The 20,711-nt window shown below is 39.7% G+C and overlaps 1 protein-coding gene across 1 annotated transcript in view; it reads right to left on the bottom strand.

Annotated features, from left to right (window-relative positions):
- Wdfy2 (WD repeat and FYVE domain containing 2) overlaps nucleotides 1–20,711 on the bottom strand; it is a 131,581-nt gene that overhangs the window by 63,753 nt on the left and 47,117 nt on the right. The window contains exon 3 of the mRNA XM_048421708.3: nucleotides 4,263–4,336. Within this exon, the coding sequence (XP_048277665.1) occupies nucleotides 4,263–4,336 (74 nt within the window). The remainder of the gene's footprint in view (nucleotides 1–4,262; nucleotides 4,337–20,711) is intronic.

Genomic DNA, 20,711 nt, shown 5'->3' with positions numbered 1-20,711 from the left:
CTCATTATAATCCATGGCAAGTACTAATAATCAAAATCTACTCAAAGCATCTTGTTAGGATAAATGTTCAAATTCTTCCCTCCTCTTTTAAAAACAATGATCAAACATATAAGTGTTGGCCAAATGCCCCCAATGCCCTAGTAAACACTGTACACAACTCCTAGTAGTCAGACTGCCCTTATGGTAAGAAAAAATCTGCCTGGAACAATACTTGGAAAATCTACCCAGGGTCAGGAAGACCAGCTCAGCCACACTGTCCTGACCTGTGACCTACCCACTATGCCTCTTATCTAGAGAAGGGCAGTGTTAGTTGCAGAAGAATATTCTTTCCAATTTTGATCTTTCTCCCAAGAGGAATTTTGGCTCATCCTCTTTAACATTGTTGGCTATTTCTTCATAAATCATGCTTCACATAAAGCAACTCTGTAAGAACACGGCAAGAAAACACTGTAGATGAACTGAGTTGAGTCACAAAGTCACCTGGAACCTCCTCCAAGGATGACCTTATTCAGAAAGAGAGTAGGTTAAGATGTGAAGATGTAACAAGTTAAGATGAGGCCACACTGGATTAGTGGTGACTAAGCCCAAGGCCTGGCATCCTGTAAGATAAATACACAGATGGGAAATGACATCAGGACACAGGTTAGTACAAGAGCGGTGAATGTACAAGTCACAGAACATGGAGCACTGCCAGCCAGTCCAAGAGGCCAGGAAAAAGCAAGGAAGGAGCTTCCCTTGCCAGCTTCAGAATGAGCACAGCCTTGCTAACATCTTGATTTCTATGTCTAGTTTCTGAAACTGAGAAAATTCATTCTGTTGTTTAAAGCCATCCAATTAGTGATGCTTTTTTCTAGCAGCCCTAGCAAAGGAGCAGGCGAGGTGTTAATACCTGGAGTATGGCTGCTGCTCATGACTCGCCTTGCTCCCACAGGAAGGGTCAGTTTTCTCTCATATCTACGCAGGATGCCTGCCTTCCGAGACCACCAATGGATGCCTATGAGACTGCTTTGATTTGAACCCTACAGAACTGTTTTGTTTCTTATACACACTTATGAACTTATGACAAAGTTTAATTTATAAATTAAGCACAATAAGAGATTAACAATTACAATTAAGATAGAATGATTACTTACACTTGGGAGTCATTTATTTCTGGAATTTCTGCCTACTGCTTCAGACCACAGCTGTCTGTGGGTAACTGAAAACTGCAGAACCAGATGCAGACAAGGGACTGCTGCACATACAGGTCACTACAAACAGTGCACTGTCCTGTGCATTCTCAGTGCAGTGAGACACTGGCCTTGGGGGATGGTGACATCTCTAATGATGTCCGGTCCCTTCTAAAGGATGCTAAATACTGTTATTTCCAAAGCATTTTTTTCTCTTTCACTTGAAAAAGAAATGCCCTTTCCTAAGGCAACTACCTTCTTTTCCCTGGAGCCTCTGAAGGCTCAAGAGTCCAAATGGGTATCTCCTGTTACCGGGAAAACAGATTCCATCCCTGGGGTTTCTGTGAAAATACACACCACTGTGAGTCCCATCATGTGACACAGCATCAAGCTGGGCCACCTGAAGAATACCACTAATGATACAGAAGAAAACAGTGATATTTTCAGGAATCTGTTCATTAACTTGCAAAATATGAATCTCTTCAGAACAGTATATGCAAGAAGGCCAAAGTTTATGAGATTTTCAGCTGCATTAAGACAAAGATGCTTTAAGTTCCCTTAAACTGTCAAGAGCACATTTTGCTTCTACTTATTGAGCCCTGGTGTCCATTCATGTTTCCCTCCCTCCCTTCCTTCCTTCTTTCCTCCCTCCCTCCTTCCATCCTTTTCACCCTCCCTCTCTCCCTCCCTCCTTCTCAGCTTTGCAAATGTTAAGAGCACCCTCTGAGTAAGCTAACCTCCAATCTTACTTAGATTTTCCACTTGATTCCTTAATACAAGTCTGATGATTCCAAGAAGTGGAGTCTGGGTGGGCATCTACAGGCCTAAGCTAACCATATAAACACAGGACCTGTTCACATGTCAACTGAGAGCACATTAACATCATGGCACAGTACAGAACTAGATGCTCATGCCCTGATGAGATGAGCTCACATTCTTTCTCTTTTTTCACCTCACATGCAGCAAAGCACCATGGTGTTTCAAGGAACTGTTTCAACACAAACTGGAAGCTTTCACAGACTGGGAAGGAGACAGACTCACATACTGAGAAAATGACTCCCAAGTCCATGGACAGACTCCCCATGTCAGCTGGCCGCTTCTGAGCTGGGTAAAACATGTGCGCTCTCCAGGCTTCATTCTCTGCACCTGAGACATGAGGAATACTGCCCACACCTCAGGGTTAGTGTGAAGCAGGGATGAAGCAGAATGCCAATGCTGAGTGTTCTTATTCCTTTATTTCCTCAACCCATATCAGTTAACAAAAAGTGATGCAGTAAGAATACGGTGGGGCCAGGGAGATGGCTCAGTTAGTGCTTGGTGTACAAGCATGAGGACGTCCTTGCTCCCCCCCAAAAAAGGCAGCACGCACATAAAATCCCAGTACTAGAGAGGCAGAGACAAGAGGGTCCCTAGGACTTGCTAGTCAGTCAGACTACTCTAATTGGTGAGCTCCAGGTTCAGTGAAAGACCCTGTCTCAAAACTTTGAAAAAAAAAAAGATAAATTAGATATAAGGCTTTAGACTCACAAAGAGATATTGTAACTATAATTTTTGCTTGATAATTGTTTTTATATGTAATTTTACTATGTTGAAACTAAAAACTTTCTTTTTATTTATACAGAAAAGGGGAGATGATGTGGGATGTCTTTCTGCATATGTGTTGCTTTTATTGGATAATGAATAAATTTGTTTTGGCAAATGAAAAAAAATATATAAGGTGGAAAGTGATTGAGGAAAACATGCAACCTTAACCTCTGATCGCCAAACAAAGTGTACACACACATATGTAGGAAAGCCATGATCCAAACAGTAAATCCACATATGATCAATTACATTTATTCTTACACAGTAATAACAATAATATAGATTGATGCTTTCTTCTTGTCTGAGTCAAACTTCCTCTAGCACATAACCTTCAGAGGTGTATTCTTGTTGGCTTTTGTTTTGTTTGGTTGTTTGTTTTAGAGACAGATGACACAGACCCAAGGCTGATCTCTAATTCACTATATAAGCAAGGACAACCCTGAACTACTGATTATAATATCGCTTCCACCTACCCAGTACCTGGATTACAAGGTTCATAACATCTCAGTGTAGGACTTTCAGTTCACACCACCCGCCCAGTACCCAGGTTACAAAATTCACAGTGCTGGAATACCACCACCTGCCCGGCACTGGATTACAATGCTCACAGCATCTCAGGGTAGGACTTTCAGTTCACAAGTGCCAAAGCAGAGCTTCTCTTGCCCAGGGCCCTGGATCATCTTTTGTTTTTGTCAAAGCAGGGTTTCTCTCCGTAGCCCTGGGATGTCCTGGAACTTGTTCTGTGGACCAGGCTGGCCTTGAACTCAGAGATCTGCCTGCCTCTGCCTCACGAATGCTGGGATTAAAGATATGTGCCACCACACCCGGCTTGAATAACATATTCAATAAAGAAACGACCAGATCACACTTGCTACTGGTCAATATTCTAGATGAAAGTCAGTACGAAACAAGATGATAAAACCTAAATGTCCACCCTAAGCACTCAGTTCCCTCAAGTCCTGTAGCCAGCGGGTCTAATATTGATCTGGATCTAGTTCCAAACCTCTATCTCTACTTTCTTCACAAGCTCATTCAAGTCTACAGCTTTCTATTCCCGTTACAACAGAGTTGAGACAACAAGAAAAAGTCAAGAGAACACAGAGTATCAAAACACAAGATCAGATACGCAGATGGAAAAGAAAGCATTTCCCTTATGTGTCTGTTCCCAACACTCAGACGTCACAGCCGGTGTAAGCTCAGTATCACAGTACAGCAAGTCCACTCCCTCTCACTGATGCAGACGCACACAGCTACTTCTTTGCCTGCTAAGGTCCATAGCCTAGCATCCAGCAAAGCAGCAGGGCATGCTGAGCCACGGCACAGAAGTAAAGATAGCCTCTCCCGGCACAGAACCTCCCCCTCACCATAACTTACTGTGCTCCAGGCACTCGCTTGGCCAGAAAATGACTGTATACTTGAAAAAACTATTAGATAACTTGTTATCACAGTTCATAACACTCCACAAGAGGGCAAGTATTTCAACTGGAAATCTTACTTATTTGTACTTACTGAGATTGTACCATTGTCTAGACCTATGGACAGTCTTCTTGTTTCCGGGTTAAAAGACATGCATGAACATGGAGCTGAAAGAAATGAACATGTTGATGAAATTAACAAAACAATGATTCTCATCGATTCAGCGGTGTCTAATGAGCTAAGTGTGTGGCTAGGTTCATCCCACTGTCTCCTGAAACAGTTCACTTAAACCACACTCGCAACAAAGGAAAAATAGCAATTTTGCAACGAGTTTTTAAGTTGCCCTTTTAATGAATACACAAGACAGACATTCTCAGACATGGCAAATCCTAACGGCTGGAGTCTTGGCTTGTGCTGGCCGTAAGACTGACTCTACTTTGTGCTGTGTAAACCTTTGGCCACCACTCTCTTAATCCCACTCAAATCCCAACTTAAACAGAAGAAAGCAATGTCTTCCGGGCTGGAGAGAAAACAGAAAGATTTTACCCTCCACTGCTAGACATTCAAATACACACACCAGTGCTGAAAAGTATATTGGTTCAGAATTTATGGAGCAAATGAACTACTGGGGGGTTTTACTCCAAGTACTCAAGAAGTATAATGGAAGTTGACAGTGTTGAAAATGCTTGTGGGGTCATTTTCTTTATATGAAGCTAAAAGAGACCTCAGTTTAAATGCCAATAAAACAGAAATCTATGGTGGTAAGAATATGTGGCTTTATTTGTAAGTGAGCAGTGGTTTAACTGGCAAAGATGCAGCATCACTGAAGTCTTGGAAGAGCAGAATTTAGACAGACATGCACACAGCAAGAACAGCATGTGAGGGTGCGGCCAGAGCTAAGGGTGAACCCAGGAGGCCACAAAGTCAGAGGGGAGTGAAGCTCAAGCTCCCTCACAGCCCTCAGAAGGAGCCAGAGTTGCACAGGACCCCCTCCCCAGAGATCTCAGTCTCCAGAGCTGGAAGGCAAGACAGACAGCCCTGCCATTGAAGTGACTCACTTGGTAGTACTTCCTTATAGCGGCCCGAGAAAACTAATGTAGGAGTTACTTCACTGTGTGGCAGTATTAAGAATAAAAAGTGTTCTCTTAAAGTCTCTCACTCTCTGCATGTTGTCCACTTGTGGGTCTCTGTATTAGCTGCCATCTACTGCAAGAAAAAGCTTCCCTCATGGATGTTGAGAGATTCACTGACCTGCGGCTACAGGAATATGTCATCAGGAGTCATTCTATTGCTATGCTCCTTTAGCAGAATGATAGGATTTTCCTACTCCCTTATAAAAAACAGAACTGCCAAATTCATCATTTTACTTTATCTTATTAGAGTGAATGTGTGTATGTGTGTGTTTCATAAGTGTGCAGACGGGTGCACTTGTGTACACACATCCAGAGGTCATTTGGGATGTCCAATTAAAATGTCCTGTTGTCGTCCCCTACTTCTCTCTGCATTATAGCCTTGACAAGGGTCTCTCACTGAACTGGAAGCGTGCAGCTGAGCAGCCATTTTGGTAGTTCCTTTACTGTATTTCTTACATACAGTACTAATAACTTGTCAAATCACCTTATAGGATGAGAGTAAAAATAAATAAATCATTATCAGACAACAGTGGGCATGACCACACTCTGATCAGGCCTGCTTGGAGTGTGTGCACACCCTTGGCCTTCTAGATAAACTTTGATCTTACTTCAGGACCCTAAGGATGAAGTTCAAGGCTTTGTTGGATCTCTTTGTTCTCCCACCCCTTCTCAATGTAACCACATAAATCTTATTTTTCTGCTTCCCACTTTTGATTCTTTTAGTTGACTTGTAAGGAAGGGTGGCCAGACATGACTTGGCACAGTTTTTGATCTCCAAGTTACCTCCTAGAATGCAGGTGAGGCACAGGAAAATAACAGTCCCCTAAGCCATTTAAAGATGGTAGGAACCTTAAGTCTATATGGCTAACTTTACTTTGATCCCTTGTATTAATAAGCCCTTCTCTCATCTTAAAAGAATGCCCTTTTCTTTTCTAAACTGAGTGCACCTAATTTCATGCAATGGGTGCCATATGTGTCTATAATTGTTCTTGTGTTTTGTTTTCATGTTATTTGTGTCAGATTTTTTTGAACAAACTATGGCCACTTCAGTTCCTCTATTTAAAATTTATGTTTATTCTATACTAAAAATATTATTATTAGTTTCTGGTATATCCAGTTAAAGTATACATCTTTTGTTTTTGTTTTTTGAGACAGTTTCTCTGTAGCTTTGGAGCTGGTCCTGGAACTAGCTCTTGTAGACCAGGCTGGCCTCAAATTCACAAAGATACACCTGCCTCTGCCTCCCGAGTGCTGGGATTAAATGTGTGTGCCACCAACACCCAGCATATGTGTGTATATCTTTGAATTTCAATATTATGATAAAATATTAAGGCCTAATAAATATGTATTACTTTATAAATCTGGGTACCCGAAACATCTTAAAACCTATTACATAATATCTTTAAGTATATTAAATGTTTTAAAAACCTTAAAATGCTAATTGTTTATATAAAAGAACATTTGTTAGAGTCATAAGATTTCATTAAGCTACAAAATTGAATGTTATATTCATAAATTTGGATAAGGACAGCCAAGGTTACAGAAAGAAGCCCTGTATCAAAAAACAAAAACAAAAGTCGTGGTGGCGCACGACTTTAATCTCAGCACTCGGGAGGCAGAGGTAAGAGGATCTCTGAGTTTGAGGCCAGCCTGGTCTACAAGAGCTAGTTCCAGGACAGGCTCCAAAGCTACAGAAAAACTCTGTCTCGGAAAAACCAAAACAAACAAACAAAACAACAATAACCAAAAAAAAAACCTTAATGTTCAAAAAGGTCAAGATTTTTCATTGTCTTTATAAACACACACACGCACATATTCTTGTTATACAGTGTAATTTGGCTAACACAAAAAACAAATAGTTTCTAATTTAACTTTAATTCCATTTCTTCTAACTAGGAATACCCAAAGATTTGAATTTATTCTTTTTATGCAAATTATACAAAGGACATTAATATCTAATTACAACAATATTCATGGTGTTTCTTGACTTAACTAATACCTAAAACGTCCTATAGTATAACTTTTAAATTGAACAATATTTATTATATTGGTACCCGCAACTTATCTTTTACAAATTTAAATGTGTATGAGTGGATTAACAACAGAGCAGTGACTCCTTATCTTGGGCTAGTTCTAGCCCCAGGGACAGCCATTCCTTGCCCATCTCTGTTGGAACAAACACCCCATGACTAAAGGATAAAAGTCTTCTGGATTCTATTAACTTAGCAGACCACTAGCTTCAGATAGCATCTTGGGCCTATAGAAAAGCTTCCCTCATCTCATTGTACCTGCCTCTCTGATGTACCCACCAATGTTTTTAAACTTGGCTTGATTTATGACTTTGTCCTGTAAAACCATAAAACTTAATGAAATTGCTTCCACAATAGAACATGGAATTTGGGGTAACCTAAATCTATATTCTCGGGCCATGGCCACTCAAAACGGCTCCACAATGAACTGTCTCTTATTCCCTTTAAAAAAATAAATAGTCACAGAGAATTTCACATTGATGTACATGTAGGCTAAGGACAGCAGATGAAGGTGTTTATAGACAGGGGCTACAAATGTACAACTCAGAACTTAGCTGAGGCTCACGCTGCCCACCACAATTAGGATCTCTCTCAACTAGGCCTTAATTAGATCTGGGAAAACAGATGGTTCAAATCAGTGTTTCAGTAAGGGCTCAAGTTCCTACATTTGCTAGCTGAGCAGATGTCCAGTGGCTGTACCTGTGTAAGATCTGCAGGGCCTGACCATAACCTCACAGCTAATGCAAGAGCTGGACAGACAACAAAACAAGCTCTCGCAGTTATTTGTAAGATGTGTCTATCTTTGTATTTGTAATTATCTTTGGGGGGGGAAAACAGCCTTCTATTTGTTTTGGGGACAAATTCATAAAAACTCAGGAGCTAATGTAAATTCCACCTGCCTGGCATGAAAAGAGATCCCACAGCAGCTTCCGGCTCTCCAATGGCCCTCCCTGCCTGAGGCTTTCACCCCTCAACCTCCTAGGCACTGTATCTCTGGCAGTCGAGGAAGTTTACCTGTCCTCTATTCCCAAAGGAGAAGTTGACACCAAGGCCCAACTGTGACAGCCAATCCCCTCACACAAACATCTCCACCACCTGCCACCCCAGCTGACACTTCATTTTCCTCCCTACCTTTCTTTTATCTTAAATCCACGAGTGACAAAGCTAGTTAGTAAAGTAAATCTAAAATATATCAATCGTGGACACCAGTGACTTTCATGTATAATGAGAATATGGTAGTTGAAATAGTACCCATTAGAAGCCTAGAACACAAGGATGGCTGCAGGGAAGCCTCAACCCTGGGCCCTGAGGAAGGTCCCTCTACAGTTAACCAAGGTGGGTAGGAAGGGTCCCTGATCGGCAGCCTGTAAACTGACACCAATTAGCAGCAATAGCATGGAGACACCAGGGGAGGAGTGAAAGAATATTCATTCCAATTTCTCTTTTGCCCGCAATACCAGCTTGTTTATAGGAAACTTCAAAACAAGGCAATAAGCGCCCTGGATTCTCCACAGAAGCACTAAGGATATAGTCAAGTGTGTTTAGTAGGCACAAGGTCCAATTCCCAGCATAGACATATGCAAACTTCTGCTGAGAACAGTTTAAGCAGACTTTCCTCAGGGACCACCAGTGACCAGGTCCTTATGGCATTATTTCTCAAGCTACAATCCTCAAGGGACTGTGGGCGGTGCTCAGCTAGCACCTGCCTCCCTCACCCGTGTGAGCATCAAGAGGGCAGGAACCGACCGCCATATTTACCACCACATCCTCTGGACGATGCACATAGCCAGAAGCAGTGTTTAACATTAGTTGGACAAACTGTCCCAAGAAACTAAAGAGAGGAAGATAAACCGTTCTTCTCTGTTTTCCCTCTTTCCATGGCTTCACTCCTGCCAGACCATGTTCAGCTCAACACTACAGTAACACCAACAGGATTAGCTATAAATCAGCCCTTCTCTTTACAGATCACAGAGGTCCCGGAGAGTGTGACAGGCAGGCTAGACACACACTTGCAGTGACAGCCAGGAAAACAGAAGCATATGGGGTGCATCTGGTAGGCCAAGAGGTCTTGTCTGGATCTCACAGGCAGAGCCCTGCCAGGATTCTCGGTGGCCTAGGAGGATGAGGAAGGAAGCCTTCCAATATCACCATTTGGGCTTCTCCCAGCAGGAATCAGAGGGTCCTCTGCCTGGCTCATCCTTCCTTTTCTGCCATCAGTTCCTACTGCATCCCCAAGCACAAATGCCCAGAAGCTCTTGGGTTTAATGTTGCCAGTTCTAGGGGCCTGCCAGGACCAAGACCAGCATTTTCTAGTCAAAGTGCTAAACTTCTGGGAAAGTCAGATTGATTCAGGAAAAATAACCTTAATTACACAAGGCCGGATTCTCTTGGCTTCCTTCCTTCAGGTGAATGAACAGCTTAGAAAAAACAATGAGGACACTAGCAAGGACAGCAGCTGGGACTTGTAACGATGCACCTGTTCATCATCACTTGCCTGCTGGTCACTCCCCTAGGGCACTCAGCATTATCACACTCTGCCTTGCAGTTACTCAGCATCAAACTCAGCCTTCATCACTCTTCTCACCCAGGGGCTCCTGCCCCCTTCTCTGTTAAAAATCAACTTCTTACCAAAGATACAGAATACCTACTCTCTTACCAAACACAACAATTATTATATTTTGAAAGTATTCTAGAGGACAAAGTCAAGAAGCTACCTTCTGCATTTGGAATATTACTTACTTTGTACCAGTATAAACACACAACATGGTCACAGTTGCCTTGTGGCATATATTCAATTGGTTCTCTTTCTTTTTCATTTATTTTATAGCCAATACCAGTTAACCATTAATTAGGGATAATACTAAGTAATCTCTCTCTCTCTCTCTCTCTCTCTCTCTCTCTCTCTCTCTCCTAATAGGAAAGCTTACAGAACAATTCATTAAAAGTTTAAATCCACTTCAGGTTTTCTATGATCAAGTATAGCTTCTTTCCTTATGCAATATGATTCTCACTCTCAAGCTGAGTAAAACTGAAATACTTGCTAAGCAGTTAGTTACTATGTGTCCTGAATTTGTAAGATTCCTAGAAATAAAAGCTAAATTCTGGGTTTTTTTTTCCAACTTATTTTAAAATTATCATAGGTTTCACTATGACAATAAAGGCTAATTTCTGATAACTGTGATGAATATATACATAGCCTTTGTTTGTTCTTTTACCTGTGTGCAATACTGAAAGTACCCAAGAATGAAAAATTTCAGAAATCGCCTTGCTCTATGAACCTTCTTCATCTGCAAATCCCTGGCACCCATCATTGGCCTATGCATAACAGACATGCTGTAAATGTTTGACTAACATCATTTACATATTTATGAATCAATATTGTATATGCACAGGGCTTCATCTGGGTTCATTTAAATATGTACATATTGCTCAGCAACACATAAGCTATAGTGTTACAAGATCATATTCTCAGCTTTAATACACATTGATTTCCACCTGGAGATTTTAATAAAATGCAGATTCGAAGTCAGCTGCTTTGGGTAGAGCCCAATAGCATAATTCCAACAAATTGCTCAGGCAATGCTGAAAACCATCTAAGGATCGAAGTAGGTCTGCTTTAATTTCCTTCTGAAGGCTGAACAAATAACTAAACAGTCTTACTTCTCAAAGCTGATGTGGGAGTCCCCTTTGTGTGCTGTGATTACCAGTAATGAATAAAGAAACTGCAGTGGCCTGTTAATAGGGCAGAACTTAGGTAGGCAGGAAGGACTGGACTGGATGCTGGGAGAAAGAAGGGCAAAGTCAGAGAGACACCATGGATCCACGGCAGGAGATAGATGTGCTGAAACTTTGCTGGTAGGCCACAACCTTGTGGTGATGCACAGATTAATGGAGATGGATTAAATTAAGATGTAAGAGACAGCTAATAAGAAGCTAGAGCTAATGGGCCAAGCAGTGATTTAATGAATACAGTTTCTGTGTGAGTATTTCAGGGCTAAGCTAGCCAGGTGGCCGGACACTGGGTGGGCAGCGGGACAAACAAGCAGCCCCCTCCTCCTACAACTCGATTGTGTAAATTACCACATTTTCTTTATCTATTCTTCTGTTGAGAGACATCTAGGTTGTTTTCAATTTCTTGCTATTATAAATAGAGCAATGAACATGTTTGAGCAAGTGTCCTTGTGTTAGGATGAAGCACTCTTAGAGCTGGAGCTTGAGGTAAATGGATTCCCATCTTCATGAGGAACTGCCACACTCATTTTCATAGTGGCTGCACAAGTTTGTGCTCTCACCATGTGATGGTCTGAAAGAAAATGGCCTCCAAAGGAAGTGTCACTATTAGGAGGTATGACCTTGTGGGAGGAAGTGCGTCACTGTGGGGGCAGACTTTGAGATCTCTTGTGCTCAAGCTTCCCTCAGTGTGACAGCCAGTCAACTTCCTGTCCCCTGCAGAATATAGCACTCTCAGCTATACATCTGTCTGCACATCACCATTCTCCCCATCATGATGATAATGGACTGAACCTCTGAAACTGTATTCCAATTTAATGTTTTCTTTATAAGAGTTGCTGTGGTCATGGTGTCTCTTCACAACAATAAAAAACCCTAACTAAGTTCTTGCCAGCATGAGCTGTAACTTGTTTTACTGATCTTAACCATTCTGACTGGAATAAGATAAAATCTCAAAGTAATTTTGATTTGCATATCCCTGATGATTAAGGATGCCAAATAGTTCTTTAAGTGTTTCTCAGGCATTTGAATTTCCTCTATTGAGAATTCTCTGTTTAGATCTACACCCCATTTTTAAATTAGGTTATTTGCTTTCTTGATAAAACTTCTCAATTTCATGAAGAACTATTTATTAATTGTTGATCTTTTTAAAAAAAGATTTAATTTAATTTTACGTGCATTAGTGTCTTGTCCACATTCATGTCTGTGTGAGGGTGTTAGATCCCCTGGAACTGTAGTTACAAACAGTTGTGAGCTGCCATGTTGGTGCTGGGAATTGAACCTGGGTCCTCTGGAAGAGAGTAGCCAGTGCTCTTTACCACTAAGCAATCTCTCCAGCCCCTTAAATTGTTAATCTTAGTCCCTGTGCTAATGGTTTTTTATTCAGAAAGTTTTTTTCTGTACCAATGAGTTCAAGACTATTCCCTATTTTCTCTTCTAAAAGGTCAAGTGTGTCTGGTTTTATGTTGAGGTCTTTGGTCCATTTGGAGTTGTTATATGCAAAACAGTAAGTATGGATCTCTTTGCATTCTTCTACATGCAGTCATCCAGTTTGACCAGCACCATTTGTTGAAGATGCTATCTTCTACCACTGTGCATTTCTGGTTTCTTTATTAAAAAAAAAATCAGGTGTCCATATGTGTGTGGATTTATGTCTGGGTCTTCAATTCCATGGATCAACATGTCTGTTTTTGTGTCAATATCATGCTCTGTGCTAATAACTAAGAGTTGTTAAGTCAATGATATCAGGCTACTATCTATAGAACCAAAGATAGGAAGAGTAAGGAACTAGAAGGTACAGATAAGCCTCATTAAGAAAGAGAACTAGTATAGCTATAGATGAAGAGAAGGGCTGGAACCAGAGGATCAAGTAAGAAAGAGAAGCGGGGAGGGAGGGAGGTGAAAAAGTGAATATAGGGAGAGTCAGTTAAAAGAAAGAACCATTTGAGGGTAGTATGGAAAGCTTATATAGTAGAAGGTTCCTAAAGCATATATGAAGGCAGTCTAAATGAAATCATCAAATAATTGGGAGACTCAGTCCCAACTGGCGATCTCATGTAACCAAATGAAGCTTCCAGTTTGGGGATTGGGTTACATCTAATTGAGTTGTTGGCCTAAAGGGTCCCAAGGGGATCCCCAAACAACCCAGGCTGTTGCTAAGACAAATATGTTGCTCTCCACAAACAGACAGCAAGGCCCAACTGCTAAACATAATACCTACAAACTCATTTAACATGGAGAAGTCAAGCAGGTGCCTACACAGAGCCTTCACTCCTATGTTTTAGCATATTTGGTATAGTAAGGTACTCAGCGTGCTACCAAAAGAAAACCTTAAACACCAAGCCAGCCACAAACCTTTTGTTCTACAATGGTGTCCTGCCTGCAAGATACGCTAGGGCAATGGTGGCACAAAGCCTTTGGGAACTAATCAATATCTGATTTGACTTTAAGGCCTGCTACATGAGATAGAACCCATATCCAACACTGCTTGAGCGATCAAGAACTAGAGACTAGATAGTCTAGAAACCTAGGATAAAATCAATACTACTGGTCTTTAAAAAAAAAAAATGACTCCAAATGACATTGTGCTATACTCATAGATCAGTGCCTTTCTCAGCCATCATCAGAAAAGCTTCCTTTCGCAGTAGATGAAAACAATTACAGAAACCAACAGTCAGACATTATGCAGAGAGTGAGAGACTTTGACACACTCAACCCTAAATGGGATGGCTCCATCAAATCCCTCCACTCAAAGCTCAGAGAACCCTGATGAACTGCAGGCAGAAAGAGTGTAAGCGCCAGAGGGGATGCAGGACTCCACGAAAACAAGGTTCTCTAAATCGCAAAGTTCATATGAACTCAGAGACCGAAGCACCAGGCACACGTCCTGCACAGATCTGTACCAAGCCCTCCGTGTACATATTATGGCTTCCAGTTTGGTGTTTTTATTCTTGAGTGTGTTGACGACTAGGTTTCTGAATCTTGTTCCTTCTCTTGGGCTCTTTTTCTTCTGTTTGCTTGTCTTGTCCAACTCTGGTGTGATAATTATTGTTTTATATTATATTTTATTGTTTTATTATTATCACTTAGAAACCTGTTCTTTTCCAATGAGACAGAAAAGGAGTAGATCCAGATGGGAGAGGAGATGGGGAAAAACTGGGAGGAGTAGAGGGAGGGTAAACTGTAATAGAATATATTATGTGAGAAAAGAATCTATTTTTAATAAAAGGAAAAAATAGAAGAAAAGTACCCTAATCTAAAGTAAGAGGTGCCTATCAAGGTACAAGAATCATATAGAACATCAAACAGGCAAGTTCAAAAAAAATTCTCCATAGTGCATAATAATAGAAACACTAAATGTACAGAACAAAGAAAAGATATTAAAAGCTACATGGGGTTAAAAAAACAAATCACATATAAAGGCAGGCCCATTGGAATAACCCCTGACTTTTCAATAGAGACTCTAAAAAACAGAAAGTCCTATACAAGTGTTCTACAAACTCTAAGAGAGAGCAGAAGGGGCCCAGACTATTATACCAAACAAAACTCTCAATCACAATTGAGAGAGAGGGAAATAAAAATACTCCATGATAAAACCACATAAAAAAATTTTCTGTACACCAATCCAGCTCTATAGAAGTCAATAAAAGAAAGCTTCAGGCCGAAGAGAAGTTTAATTACACCAAAGAAGACACAAGGAATAATCTCAGAACAGAACACCAAGGGAGGTTGGGGGAAGGACACATACCACCACCACATCAAAATTACAGAAATCAATAAAACTGATGACTCTCAATATTAGTGTCCTCAATTCCCCCAATAAAAAGACACAGAATAACAAATTGGATTAGAAAACAGTATTGATTTTTCTGTTGCATCCAAGAAACCCATCTCACCATCAAAGACAGACAGCACCTTAACGTAAAGGAAGGAAAGGGTATTCCAAGCGACTGGAACCAAGCAGCAAGGAGCTGTAGCTATTTTAATATCTGACAAAGTAAAAGTCAAACCAAAAGTAATCAGAAGAGATAAGGAAGGACACTACATACTCATTAAAGGAAAAATCCACCAAGAGGGCATTACAAGTCTAAATATTTATGCACCAAGCCATAGCACCCAGGTTCATTAAAGAAACACTACTACAGCTAAAAATCGCATATTAACCCTAACACAATGATATTGGGTGACTTCAATAGCCTGCTCTCACCAATAGGCAGACCATATAAACAAAAACTAAACAGAGAAATGTTGGGTTTAAATAGCATCATAAATCAAAAACCTAACAGACATCTACAGAACATTCTCCCCAAATGCAAAAAAAAAAAAAATCTTTATCCTTAGCAGCTTGTGAAACTTTCTCCAAAACTGACCACATATTAGGAAACAAACAAGCCCCAACTAACAGAAGAAAAGTGAAATAGCACCCTGCATCCTATATGAATACCCTTGATTAAAGCTGGATATCAACCACACTAGAAATAGCAGAAAGTATACAAATTCATGGGAAATGAACAACTCACTAGAGAATGAAAAATGGGCCAAGACAGAAATCAGGAAGGAAATATGAAACTCTTCAGAACTGAACAAAATGAAAACACAACATACCCAAACCTATGGGGCACAATGAGGATTGTTCTAAGGGACAAGTTCATAGCATAACTTCACAAGTTCATAACACCAAAAAACTGCAGAATCTCATATCAACAACTTAGCTCCACACCTGGAGGTTCTAGAACAAAGAGAAGGAATAACACCCAAAAGAAGTAGATGACAAGAAATAATGAAACTGGGGACTGAAATCAATGAAATTAAAAATAAAAACAAAAAAAATAAAACAAAATAAAAGAGTCAGTGAAATGAAGAGTGGCTCTTTGAGAAAAGCAACAAGATTGACAAATGTTAGGCAATTCACCAGAAGAAGGAGAGAGAAGATCTAAATTAATAAAATTAGAGATAAAAACAGAGACACAGAAACAAAAATCAAGAAAATTTGGAAAATAATAAGGATATATTTTAAAAATTTGTATTTCTCTAAATTTGAAAATTTAAAAAACATGTATGAGTTTCTCTATATATACAATCTAGCAAAGTTAAATCAAGATGAAATAAAGAATTTAAATAGGCCTATAAATCCTAATGAAATCAAAGTTGTAATTAAAAATCTCCCAGCAAAATAAAATCCCAGGACTAAATGGATTCAGCACAGAATTCTACCAGGCTTTCAAAAAAAAAAAAAAATTAGCACCAAAACTCCAATTATCCCACAAAATAGAAGCTTCAGGAACATTTTCAATTTAAAAACCCACTATTACCCTGATACCTGAACCATATAGACCCAACAAAAAAAAGAAAATTACAATCCAGTTTCCCTTATGTGAATATAGAAATAAAAATTATTAATAGAATTATTCACAAACCCAATTTAAGAACACATCATTAAGATCATACATTATGAACAACTTGGCTTCAATCCAGAGATACAGGAATGGTTCAACATACAAATATCAATAAACATAATTCATCACACAGATAGACTAAAAGAAAACCACATGATCACATTCATTGCAAAGAGTGCCTTTGACAAAATCTAACATCCCTTCATGATAAAAGTCCTGGGACTTTTATCCCAGGACTAGGGATACAAGAGACATACTGGGGGCAGGAGATATGGCTCAGTGGTTAAGAGCACTGACTGGGAATTGACTGAGTTCAATTCCCAGCAACCACATGGTGGCCCATAACCATCTGTAATGAGATCTGGTGCCCTCTTCTGGCCTACAGGCAGGATAAATAAATAAATAAAAATCTTAGAGAGAGAGAGAGAGAGAGAGAGAGAGAGAGAGAGAGAGAGAGAGAGAGAGAGAGACTGAAGGATATGTACAGCAAGCCCACAACCAACAACCTCTTAAATGGAGAGAAGCTCAGAGTTTTTCCACTAAAATCTGGAACAAGACAAGGTTGTCTACTCTCTCCTACCTAGTCAACATGGTACTTGAAGTCTTAGCTAGAGCAATAAGACAACTGAAGGAGATCAACGGGATACAAATAGGAAAAGAAGTCAAAATGTCTTTATTTGCAGATGATATGATTTTATTCAAAAAAGACCCTAAGCATTCCTCCATGGAAACTTCTACATTTGATTAACACTTTCAACAAAGTACCAGGATAGAAAATTAACACATAAAAATCAGTATCTTTCCTTGACACAAATGAAAAGCACTCTGAGGAATAAACCAAGAAAATAGCACCTTTCAGAATAGCTGCATATATGTGGGTATCTCTAACCAAGCAAATGAAAGACTTGCATAATAAAAAGACACTGAAGAAATTGAGTAAGACATCAGAAGATGCAGAAGATGCTCATGGATTAGTAGGATTAATGCTTTAAAAATGACAACCCTGCCAAATGCAATATACAAATTCAATGCAATTCCTAACAAAATTCCATCATAATTCTTCACAGAAATTGAAAAACAATCTTCAACTTCATATGGAAAACACATACACACAAAAAAAAAGAAAAAATGATAGCTAAAATAATCTCAGATAATAAAATAATTGCTGGAGGTGTCATCATTCCTGATTTCTAGATGTATTACAGAGCTATAGTAATAAAAAATAGCATTGTATTGACATAAATACATTGATCAATGGAACTGAATCAAAGACCCAAATATAAAACAACACACATATGGGCACCTGATTTTTTGACAAAGACAGAAATACACACTGGAGAAAATACAGCATCTTCAACAAATGGTGCTAGGTAGTCAAGCTGGGTAGCTGCATGTGGAAGAATGCAAACAGATCCATATTTATCACCCAGAACAAAACTCAACCCCAAGATCAAGGATATGACCATAACATAGATACCCTGAATCTGGTAAAAGAGAAAGTGAGGAACAGGCTTGACCTCATTATTATCACAGGGATGGACTTTCTGATCAGAACATCAATACTGTAGGCATTAGATAAGCAATTAATTATTGATATCTCATGAAACTGAATAGGTTCTGTATGGCAAAGGACACCATCATTTGGCAAAGCAGCAAGCTACCAATTACTATTATCTAAAGGCTATTATCTAAAATATATAAAGAATTTAAAACAACTGGATATCAAGAAAACAATGCAATATAAAAATGGGGTACAGAACTGTTTTAGCTAAGGTTCCTCTTGCTGTGATGAAACACCATGACCACAGCAATTTTCACAAAGGAAAACCTTTAATTGGGGCTGGCTTACAGATTTAGAGGTTTAGTCATCATCATCATGGCAGGAAGCATGAGCACGCAGGCAGACATGGTGCTGGAGAGGAAGCAGAGAGTTCTATTTCTGAATCAGCAGGCAGCAGAAAGAGAGTAAACCATTGTGCCTGGCCTGAGATTCTGAAATCTCAAAGTCAACCTCCAGTGACACATTTCCTACAACAAGGTCACACCCCCAAATAGTGCCACTCCCTTGTGGGTCTATGGAGGCCATTTTTATTCAAACTGTCACAAGAACTAAGCACAGTTCTCAAAAGACGAAATGCAAGTGACTGAGAGACACTTAAAGTAATGTTTGACATTATGTATGTATGTATTCATCTTTAGCCATCAGAGAAAGGCAAATTAAAACTATTTTGACATTTCATCTTACCCCAGTCAGAATGGTCAAAATAAATAAAACAAAAGACAGTTTATGCTGGTAAGGATTTGGGGGAAGGAGAACACTTATTCATTGCTAGTAAGAATGCAAATTTGTACAACCACTGTGGAAACCATTGGAGAAGTTCCTTAAAAAAGCTGAAAATCAACCTTCCAGCTATACCACTCTTGGGCATATACCTACAGGTCTCTACACCTACTTCTGAGATATTTGCTCATTCATGTTCATTGCTGTGATATTCATAATAGCCAGAAATTGAAAACGGCTAGATGTCCATCAACTGACAAACAAATGTGGTGCACTTATACAGTAGAATATCATTTAACTGCTAGGAAAAAATAAAATTTGTAAATAAATGAATGCAGACAGGAACAATCTTCCTGAGTGAGGTAACCCAGACCGCCCCCCCAAAAAATATATATTGCATTATTTCTTTTATACATAGATATTAGCTTTTAACCAGCAGGTAAGTGTTTCAATACAAATAACCACAAATATTAGATACCTAGTAAAGCACTGAGAAGTAGAACTTTCAGTGAAGGGGAAATATAGGGTTATATAAAGATAAAGGAGAAACTAGAAAAGAAGGACTAAGCGGAGAGTAGGATGGGAGAGCAGGGTAAAGAAAGGAATATGGTGAAGGACAACTCACAATAAACGTCTTTTAAAAGCCATATGGAAATGTATAACCATAGAAGCTTCCTAAAATATATACATGAATGGAAAAAATTCAAATGGAGTCACTTATAATGGAGGAGACAATTATCTTAGCTAGACATTTTATGTCACTAAGTAAAAACACACATGCCAGGACTCTTGTTCAGTTATTGCCCAAAATGGTTCCATGCACCCCACCCCTTACATCACAGGCTACTACCAGGTCTACTGGTTGCTCTTCACAACCTGATGGCAAGGCCTATTGCTAGAGACAACACTTAAATCACAGAACATGGAGAAGTTGAGGTGTTATCAACTAGAAGCTTCACCCATGCTGACTTGTACTCCCGATACTAAAAGGCACCCTGCACACTACCAGAGGAGAAAAGTCATTGTCAATACAACTGACTATCACAGCAACAAGTCTGCGGCATATACTGGTACAAACATAGCATGAATGTTATGAAAGTAACCAACAACTTTTAAAAAATTGGATTTAAGGCCCATTTGAGAGGTGGAACCCATATCTAACACTGCTAATGTGGCCAAATACCTGAGACTGGATAAATCATGGGCCCAAGGGAAATCCTACTACTACTATTCTGATAAAGGAACATAACATAAATACCTCCAAATGACATATTGGTATACCCATAGAAACTTTTTCTTGCAGTAGATGGCAATTAACTTTTTCTTGCAGTCGATGGTAATTAACAAAGAGATCTACAACTGCACAATATGCCTAGCATGAGAGACTTTGGATCACTCAGTCCTAAATGGGATGTATTCATCAAACCCCTACCCTCAAATCTCAGGGACCTATGCAGAAAAGGAGGTGGAAAGAGTATAAGAGACAGGTAATGGGTAACCCCAAAGAAACAGTGTCTTGCAGACATAAGAGGACTGATCCGCATAGGATCTCAAAGAGACTGTAGTAGCACAAACAAGCCCTGCACAGTCAAGCCAGCCAAATCCCAGAAGGCAAGTAGACACAAAGCCCTACCACTAACTAGGAAGCTATTTACAACTGATACCTGCAAAAAAAGGAAAATTGGGGTTCCCCCCTCCAACTGATTTGTCACTGTCTATATCAACCATACTCTAGGGCAGGCCCATTTCCAGGAGTAGTTGGCCAACACAATGAACTCCATGAGTTTAGTTTTGAATGAGTAGGTTGGCGGGGGGGACTCTTTGTTTTGCTTTGACATATGGAATCTTAGTGATTTTTGTTTGTTTTGATTTTCATTTTGGGGGGTTGTTTTCATTTGGTTTCTTGAAACAAAGAGGACAAGATTTGGGTGGGTAAGGAAGTGGGGAGGATCTAGGATGAGTTATAGGGAAGG

This window comes from Myodes glareolus, chromosome 12 (assembly GCF_982192425.1).
Source record: "Myodes glareolus chromosome 12, mMyoGla1.1, whole genome shotgun sequence".
NCBI classification, from domain to species: domain Eukaryota; kingdom Metazoa; phylum Chordata; class Mammalia; order Rodentia; family Cricetidae; genus Myodes; species Myodes glareolus.
Note: the sequence above shows the minus strand (reverse complement) of the source record. Positions and strands in the feature narration are given on the sequence as shown.